The following is a 9,758-nucleotide window of genomic DNA, read 5'->3' as shown; positions in this document are numbered from 1 at the left end:
TTTATGCATTTTATTTTTCCTTTCGGCTAGGGGGCGGAAAAAGAGAGAGGGGTCTACATTTATAATTATATAAGCTAAAAATTAAATAAGCTTTATACCAAAAATTAAAACATACTAATAAAATAAGCTAAAATTTACAAAAAGGCAGCCGAAAATTAAGCATTCTTGTTATTTGGCACTATGTACCTATGATTGCATTTTTTTAGTAAATTAAATAATAAAAAAAATCACACATTCTTTTAGTAAATTAAATAATAATAAAAATTCATACGCAATTATAAGATTTTGAATTCAAATTTGTGATATGATACTCAATTTAACAATACTGACATTTTTCAATGAAGTTAAGTGTTACAGATATTTTTGGTTGCATTTTGATAGGAGTCAAAATTAATCTTAAATCTATAAAATTAATTTAATATATTTTAGTATTATCTAGTAGTTCGTTGATAAGAAGGTTCATTAGATTAAGAAAGTAGACCTTAGCAAATCAAAATGGAAGGGAAGGATGGGATTTAGAACGCTAAGAGCTTTCAATGAAGCCATGCTTGCTAAACAAATTTGGAGTCCATTCTAATTCAAATTATCTTCTTGCTACCATCCTAAAAGCTAAATATTATACCAACACAGATTTCATTAATGCTAACTTGAGTAATAAACCTAGTTACATTTGGAAAAGTGTTCATCAAATGAATTCTAAACAAAGGTTGATCTTGGCCTAGGATTGTTGTCTAGGGATCAATTTTGAATGAGACTGCATGAATCTTATTATGGCACTGAAGGGGGAGTTAGTAGCAAATCATATGTGGGAGGTATTGTGGGTGCAATACTCAATATGCAGAATGCTTTTTATAAATATAACTTTACAATTATATCGAATGAGGTTTGGCTAGAGGAGGCATGTGCCTACATTGTAAACCAAGCTCCTTTGTACGGTATTAGTTAATTTGATGTTACATAATTTTAAGAAAAAATCATTTATCTTCAAAAGAAGTTAGAATCTGTAGTTTGTTACTCTTAATACAAGTGTTACATTTAAATTTATTGTTCACGTTCAAGTCACTTTAAAATGAATTCAAATGAATGTTTGGAAATGTAAGTTACATTAGATTCACTCAATTTAAACTAAAATCATCACTACATAATTAATTTATTCAAAATTAACTATACATAATTAATTTACTCAAAAATTGTGGGGTGTCAAGTCAGTGTGCCCCCGTTTACATCTCTTTCCATCATAGATAACTCGGGCATCACTAAGAAAAGCGTACGCAAAATTATATTAGGGTTATTTAACTTAAATTTAAAGTATCAAATATATTGTTAATGTCAAATTAATCTATTATATTTTAAAACAATAAAATAGTTTTTAACAAAATCAATAATTAGTAAGCAAAAATCAATAATATTAGACTAAACTTCATTTTTCATCTTGTATGTTACCAAAAGTCTAACTTGACCTTTTAAAAAGTTAAGTTTCATCTGCAATTCATCAAAATAGCATCTAAATGCATACGGCGAGAAATATTTCATGAGTTTGAAGAAGAATGCTAGTATTCAATTGAGAATTAGCTAAGTTGTCTATAGGCTAATAACACAGAAACTTCAACTCCCGTTTTTCTTAAGGGAGCACTAACAATACATTGTTACGTTAAAGTTATTGTTAGGTCGTTATGTCTTTTTCAGCTTTCTACTGAATAGATAGAACACATTCCTTTACTGCAGTGCGCACTCTTTCAACGGCAACTCAACAGAATTTAGGAAGTCGGGAATATGCCACAGAAAAGTTTAATCGATTTGAAATCGCTGCTTTTAGAAAGGATGGTGGGCTTGGTGAAAGTAGCATGAGAAGAGTGCAGAAAGGGAGTTAGATAGGTGAGATCAATTGAGGAAGAGATTACAACGAGAATGGATGTTCGGTTCAAAGGGCAATAAGGATTATGATGCTTACATGCATTAAAGGAGAAGGAAAAATGGTTCATTACAAGAACGAAATATCTTTTCAGTTCAGACAACAAAATAATAATTATTTCGTGAAAGTTCATCAACTTTGTAATCTAACGAGGCCTACTCACACCACCAGCTTAACATGTGTACGTAGATGTATACAGTATACCATCCTTGGCACAAGACACCATATAAAAGATTAAAGAAAAAATGTAGAAAAGCTAGATTATTAGTTGCAACAAACAGTTTGCACTAAAACAAGACAAACAAAATTTCCAAACTGTCTGCATAATGTGTAATAACCTTAATACGCAAAACAACAAATAACCAAAATTAATTAGTTCAGATAACCATACAGAACAAAAAACTATTGCAAACATAAAAATGGACTTCACTGTGAAACCCCCAACCACTTAGTGAAGTTGTCAAATTCGGTATAATCAGAATCGGAGACCATGGTGTTATACCATGCTTTTCCAGCAGCCTTGATGACAGAAGCTTGCTCCTGAAATAGTAAAAGGAGCACACAGAAAATAATGTTAGTCTTAAAAAATATATAAATGACATTGATATTGTCAACTAGCAAGTGCAAAATACTTCATTTTAAAGTGGGTAACACAGAAAAGAGAACACAAAATCAAAAAAAAGCAGAGAATTAATGGAATGGCTCAAACCAAAAGTCATTCATTCTTCCACATATAACTGACTTATTGATTCATCTAAATACATAGTTGAATGACTAAATTAAAGATAAAATCGAAGGCATTTCATCAATAAAAGCAATTAACAGTTTAGCAAAATGTCAGGAAGAGTAATCCAGGAAGATGACCAGTCTGATCTTCATCCATTCTAATTTAGAGTAATTCAGCCACTGATATGTATCCATTCTTGCGCATCAAAACCACTTACAGCTAACATATGCTTTCTAACACGATAAATATTAAGGGTGTGCTTACATCATTTGTTAAAAAAAGTAAAAGGATAATTCAAGAAGAATATCAGTCTCTGTTGAAGAAGAGAGAAGAAAATGCAAGGAGCCACTAATCTCAAACAAACAAAAACATTGCACAATCATTCAAGTATGTATCTTGATGAGGACCTCAAGGAGGTGAAGAGAACCAAAGCTTAAATAATTCAGAATAACTAGTTTTTATATTAACTTGATCTGTAATTATTTTTGGTTAACAATGATTTGGTGCTGTAAGGTTTTATAGATAAATCAAGTTTACTACATAGTTAAGTGAAGGTTCTCGCTTCCTTATGCAAAAATATACAAGTGCAAGAAAGTTGAGTGCCTTCACTAACACTTCACATAAACTAATTAATCAAATAATTAATACAATCCAAACAACTAAACAACTTTCAACCTAAATTAGTAAAGCTTCATTCGCTCCATGCTTTCAAGGTCGTCATCATATATAAATTATTACCCTATGCAGGTATGCCACACACAAGCTATTTTAACATAAAAATCTCAACTAAAGATACACTACATATTTGCAAATCATAAATCAAGTTAAATAATTAGCACATACTTTCTACTCAAACAGCAACCTAGGAACAAACCAAACCAACACAAAAATGATAAATCCATATGTATATGCACAAAACAATCAAAAGAATAAGCAATGCAGGCATTCATCTCAAACATAAGCTAAACAACAAAACAAAACAAAATGCAAAAATGAAACACAATATAAATACCACCTTAGAGACAGTCTTCCTCTTCTTGTCAAGCTTCTCCTTCTTAGCCTTAACACGTTCAGCTTCAGCAAGAAGAGCCATCCTCTTAGCAGTCTTAGCATAAGGGTTAAGCCTGAGCATAACATTAAGATTCTTAAGAGGATTCTTCTTAAGAGTAGCACGCTTAACATCCTTCTTAATAGGCCTCACAACAGATTGAACTTCATCAGAATTAATAATTCTAGTCAAATCAGAGTTCACCATCTTAGCCCTAGGTAGAACATACCCTTTCTTCTTATCAGAAGTCTTGTCAAATGACCCATAAATGGAATCCAATTTCTCAAATGCAGATTTTGTCCAAACAACAAACCTACCCAAGTGTCCACCAGGTGCAAGCTTCAAAACATTCAACCTTTCAACATTAGTGATTTCAACACCAGGAATGTTCCTGAAAGCTTTCACAGCTTTAGCTCCTTCGGTGCCGTAAACAATGAGAGGACCCTTGCGAGAGATATAGCGACGGTTGCGCATTTTTCCCTTTCCGGGACGAATGCCGTGGCTGTCCTTTGCCTTCTCGGCATCGGCATAAGCTCCGATCTGCTTCAGAACTTTGATAGCTTCCTTTGTTTTCTCAACTCCTTCGGGGAAATCACCGACGACGAGTGGAAGCTCAGGGACAGTCTCGATCCGGTGACCACGGGCAAGGACGAGTGAGGGGATGGCAGAGGCGGCGATGGCGGATACGACAGCATAACGTTTTTGGTTAACGTTGATCTTACGGTGCCAGCGGCGCCAGATCTTGGTTGGAGCGAACATTCTTCCGCCGCGACACATGTTTCCGAAGGCTCCCTGTCCGGCACGGTGAGTACCACCACCGGGAACACGAGGGATACGAGAAACGGCACGACCGGTTCCCCATGATTCAGCGGAGGTTTGATGACCTGCACTGCGGCTGACGGCGTAAGGTTGACGGCTGTTTTTGGAGATGTTGGAATGGACGAAGTTGACGATATCGGGACGGATGGAAGCACGGAAGACATCGGGAATTGGGAGGGTTGTTGAGGCATCGGTAGCAATGTCTCCTTCGAGAGATTGAACGGTGACAAGAGGACGAGCAGCTGCGGAGGCCATTGCGGCGAGGGTGAGGGGAAGAGGATGAAGCACTGGCTAGGGTTTTTGCGGTATTGCTACTACCAAGTGATGTGAGAATTAGGTTTGTGATATTTGTGATGAATATTAATGTGTTTGGGCTTTCATTTGGAAACCCTAAGCCCGTATTCATGTTGGGTAGTACGGTTATTCGGCCCAGAAAATAAAATATAATTGTTTTGTTTTTTTTCTTGTGGTTTAAATTGACATTTTATTTACAGTCGTATTTAAAATCTAATTATTATTCATTTGTTCTAATTATATCTGTGTTGCCCCTTTATATTTGGATTATGAAGATAACATTTATAAATTATAATGTCAAATCCATCCCAACTAATGATAAAAACAAACATTTGTAACATACAAAAATTAATACCATAGATATTTTTAGAATATATTTTTTTTGTTATAAAGAGTCAAACGATCAAATTCGTACATAATACATGTGAAGAAAATAGTATAATGAATTTGAATATGTGTCTTATTATATCAAATATTTATACAGTTGATTTGGTTTGACGAGACAATTTAATTAATTTTAAAGTGAAATATTGTTTGATTCAATTATTCAAATAGTATGCAACTTCATTCATTTCAAATTACATATAAAGTGAGAATCAACTTATTTCTAACTTACTTTATAATTATTTTGTTTATAACTCTTTTTATATATTAAAATTCATTAATTCAAGTGTCTTGTTGGAAATTTTGTATTCAATAGATCGAATATGTAAATTAAAAAAAATAAAATAAAATAAAAATTATCAGATAAGTTCAATTTAATTTATAATATATTTTTTTAGATTTAAGTAAAATATTTACTATAAAAATCTATAATTATTGATATAAAACTCTTATAATACTTTAGAAGCATGATTGCTAATATAATATAAAAAATTCAATAGTTGAATGAATTAATATCAAATGATAGGAGTTTTAATATTAGATGGAATTAATATCAAATGATAGAAGTTTTAATATGAGAAGGTGGGAAGACTATATAAACCATATACAGATGATTGTTGATCTAAAATTATGAAGTGTTATGTATCCACTTAAAATGGGTAGTTAAGTATGATAAACTGACACATACATTGTGGGTATAATTTTTTTTTGTCAAATCGTGGTTTTTTTTTAATCTAATTATTCATTTTATTTAGTTATTAAATTAATAAATATATATTAAAATATTCTACATCCGAAAATGATCATATATAAAGTTTTAATTTTTTTTCTTCATTTTAACTATTGAATAATTGTTAATTTAATAAAAATAAATTTATATTAATAAAATCAAATAAAATAATTGGAAAAAAAATGCGGTTGAGCAAATGTGCCAAAATAAAAATAAAATGTTATATTATTTTAACAACTCATTATAATTTTGCAGATAAATTATAACTTAATTTTATTTTATTAACAATTTTCTCTTTTTTTTCTGAATCTAATAAATAAAAACAATTATAATTTAAAAAAAAATTGTAAATTATATTAATAGTATCAAACAAAATAATGGAATATTCCAACCTATATATTGGCCATGAAGGTGTCAAGGTGTATCACAATCCTCAAATAAAGGATATTAGCCAGAATAGTACAAAAAAATATATATTCAATTTTAAATATTTTGTTGGATGTTATTAATATATTTTACTATATTTTTAATTATAATTATTTTTATTTGTTAAATTCAGAGAAAAATTAGGAGGAAGTTAGTTACAAAATAGAATTAAGTTGCTAATTTACGTGTAAAATAAGATGAAATTGTTAAAATAATATAAATTTATCTATAAAATACGACGAAGTTCTTAAAATTATATAACACGTTATTTATTTTGACACATCTACTCAATTACATTTTTTTATTCAACTTAATTATTTTATTTGATTTTATTAATAGAATTTTGTTTTTTTAAATTTTTTTATTATTTTTAATTTATTAAATTAACAATTATTTTATTGTTAAATGAAGAAAAAAAAATTAAACTTTATAGATGGTTGCATCCCAAGATGCGACCTGCTAGTACAAAAAAAATAAGACATTTTGTTTCATTTTTTAATATAAAATATTTTTATGACTTTTAAATAAATAAAAACGTGAAATTGTGTGGCTATCATAAAGAGTGCATCAGAAAAAAGAAAGTTTATATTCTTACCTATAAGTATTTTCAAAAGATCTTAAATTTTATCTGAATTAACTAAATTGAAAGTAATTGATCAATTAAAATATATATTTTTATGTATTTGAAAACATCAAAAATAAAAGAACAAACACTATAAAAAATAAAAACCAACTTCACAATTTTGTTATTGGTGTGAGTCCAATACGCAATACATGTTGGCCCAACACTTCCCTAATGGATTGGACAAAATAAATGTGGAGACGGTTGTGTACTTCTGCTTCAAGGATAAAATTACTCTACACTCTAACAATCATACATTTATTCTTACAAATCCTCTAAAATTCAAATCTGTTCCTGATTTTTTTGTATAAAATAAAATTTCCCTATTTCACAAAATTACTGAAAAATTCAAATTAAGTTTGTTTGAATGTGAATGTATTTCAGAAAACTAAAATAAGTTTGTCAAATTTGTTTACAAAAAATATATTATAAGTTTGTCGGTTATTAATTTTGTTTTTTTTTTAAGGATAAAATAGATAGTTTAAAGAAAATGTAAGATAGGTATATAAGTGATGGAATATAAAGTAAAATTTTATTTCAAAGACATTAATTCTATTTAAAGAAACTTGAAGTTTTTGACTTTCACTTGTTCCTACTTTGTTAAATGAAAGTAACTACTCTGATTACTTTAATAAAATTATAACAAGTGATACTCAAGTTTTATATGAAATTTGTAGGTTTTAGCTAAGAAACTACTCTATATCAAAAAAGTGTTAGTGAAGCGTGTGTGTATATAACATGTATTTAGAATGCTTTAGTAATGCATATTATTGCAAACTAATCGTGCATTTTTAGATATTAGTGGTTGAGTACAAGTGGTATATCATGCACTTATCACTTATTTATAATTTTTTACCAATAATACTTAATAAATATTCAATTTGTCCAACCCAACACTTCTTATACATTTATTAAATTCGCTTTACTAATAATTTTGTATCATCTATCAATTACTATATATATATATTTTAATATTAAAAAAATGTGGGACAGACGAAGAGATAAATTGCTTATAAAATATTTCTTTTCTATAATTACCTCATTAATTTTCTCACAATGAAATATTTATTTTCGACATACTCTTATTAGATTAAGCTTCTTTTACTAGAGATTGTATGAGAATCAGTTGTAACTTTAATATTAGTACATGTTTGATGTCCACCTATGAAGTCCATATATATAATACAATATGATATACGAACCATATATATATGTAAATAACTGTGAAATATCATTATCCGATATAAAATATATTATTAATTCTATAGTATCCGAGCAAACAAGTTTATAGAGGATCGATGAATCCCGCATTAAATTTTGGTTCAATCATAGGCTCCTTTTCTGGAATGTGAAAATGTGGACTCATGAATTGCTTAATTGTTTTCTTCTCCTATAAAGTAAATAATTGGACCTCTCTAATTCCATCACTTGAGAGGGATCGTGTAGCATGGTGTCCTAGTAGCATTGACTCGTCATATATACTGTAAAGACAACATATATAAGCTTTGTATGAAAATTTTGTGGACACTATTATATGCATCATAATCATGATAGGCTGCTGATCCATAAATTGCCTATTCCTACTTGTATTGAAATTTATATTTTTCTGGATAAGTAGTTTGATTTTGACAAAAAAAGAAAAGGAATTTATCCACCTTTCATTTACCTAACTAGTCAGCTATGACAAAAGATGGCATGATTTCGTATAAGTCGATTGAGTCGCCGAAAAGCCATTAATTATACTTATGGTAAGTAATTTTTGTATATTATAGGAATTGTATTTATTAATTAAGTTTATTTTAAAATGTAAAGTAACAAAAAATAATTCCAATATATATATTCCATAATGCAAATTGAAATTCCTATGTCATTGCTTTTTTTTATATAGCACTATGTCATTGCTTGTTGATAATTAACAAAATATATTTTGTATACTCTAATTAGTACTAATCCTTCTAAGTTAAATGAAAATAACATTTAAAATATCTTATTTACAATATATTTTTTTTGATAACTCAATTTTATCAATATGTAATCTCATCCGATTTATAATATGACCCAATTTTACTAGTACGTAATCTCATCCGATTTATAATATTATTTATCCTTTTGTATTACCAATGAAATAAAAATAATAATTTAAAAAAATACCATTACGATTACTGGGAGGAGATAAATTTAATGCACAAATTATATTATATTAATATATATAAAAAAATCATCAATTTTATTTACAACGAAATAATAATAATAATAATAATAATAATAATAATAATAATAATAATAATAATAATATAATACTCATGAATACAGTACGAGTACCAATATTAGTAAACTATTTGATACAAGTATTTTACTATTTTTAGAAATAGCAATGTTCAAAGTATTTTGTGCCTTAGCCATAAATTCTTAGAGAAAAAAAAGTCATATATATATATATATATATATATATATATCATCATCATTTGCTATTCTTCAAATACTCCTAGTTAATTTAGATTTTATTTCTCCAAAATTTTTATTTCTTTTTTTTCATGTAACAAGATTCCAGGAAGTTTACTACTTTTCTTAAAGGATATCAACTTAGTTATTATTTTTCTTTCTTTATGCTAATTTCTCTATCTCAAAATAACTTCACATTTGTTTAAAAAAAATGTTCAAAGTATTATCACTTTTAGTTTTAGAATAAAATCATGATTTTGTTTAAAATTCATTTAGGGAAACGATAAGAAGTGTCTTTGTTACACTTTGTTAAAAAACCAAAAACAAAAATATAATTTAGAAAGTTGTGCAGTT

The 9,758-nt window shown here is 28.6% G+C and overlaps 1 protein-coding gene across 1 annotated transcript; it reads right to left on the bottom strand.

The window, feature by feature from the left end:
- Positions 1 to 2,146: 2,146 nt before the first annotated feature.
- On the bottom strand, positions 2,147 to 4,851 carry LOC101510013 (large ribosomal subunit protein uL4). The gene is made up of 2 exons (XM_004512246.4): positions 3,655 to 4,851; positions 2,147 to 2,452 (listed from the first exon to the last, which is right to left on the bottom strand). The coding sequence occupies exons 1-2, from the start codon at positions 4,759 to 4,761 to the stop codon at positions 2,339 to 2,341; spliced, it is 1,221 nt and encodes a 406-aa protein (XP_004512303.1). The 5' UTR covers positions 4,762 to 4,851; the 3' UTR covers positions 2,147 to 2,338.
- Between the last annotated feature and the right edge of the window lie 4,907 nt (positions 4,852 to 9,758).

The sequence above is a fragment of the Cicer arietinum genome, chromosome 8 (genome assembly GCF_000331145.2).
Source record: "Cicer arietinum cultivar CDC Frontier isolate Library 1 chromosome 8, Cicar.CDCFrontier_v2.0, whole genome shotgun sequence".
Classification (NCBI taxonomy): domain Eukaryota; kingdom Viridiplantae; phylum Streptophyta; class Magnoliopsida; order Fabales; family Fabaceae; genus Cicer; species Cicer arietinum.
This window is presented reverse-complemented; position numbering and strand designations above follow the sequence as displayed.

Excerpts from the sequence above, each read along its gene's own strand:
- LOC101510013 (XM_004512246.4), bottom strand. The coding sequence starts at position 4,761 with ATGGCCTCCGCAGCTGCTCGTCCTCTTGTCACCGTTCAATCTCTCGAA. Across the intron at positions 2,453-3,654 it reads AGAGGAAGACTGTCTCTAAG|GAGCAAGCTTCTGTCATCAA; the intron begins GTGGTATTTATA and ends TTACTATTTCAG.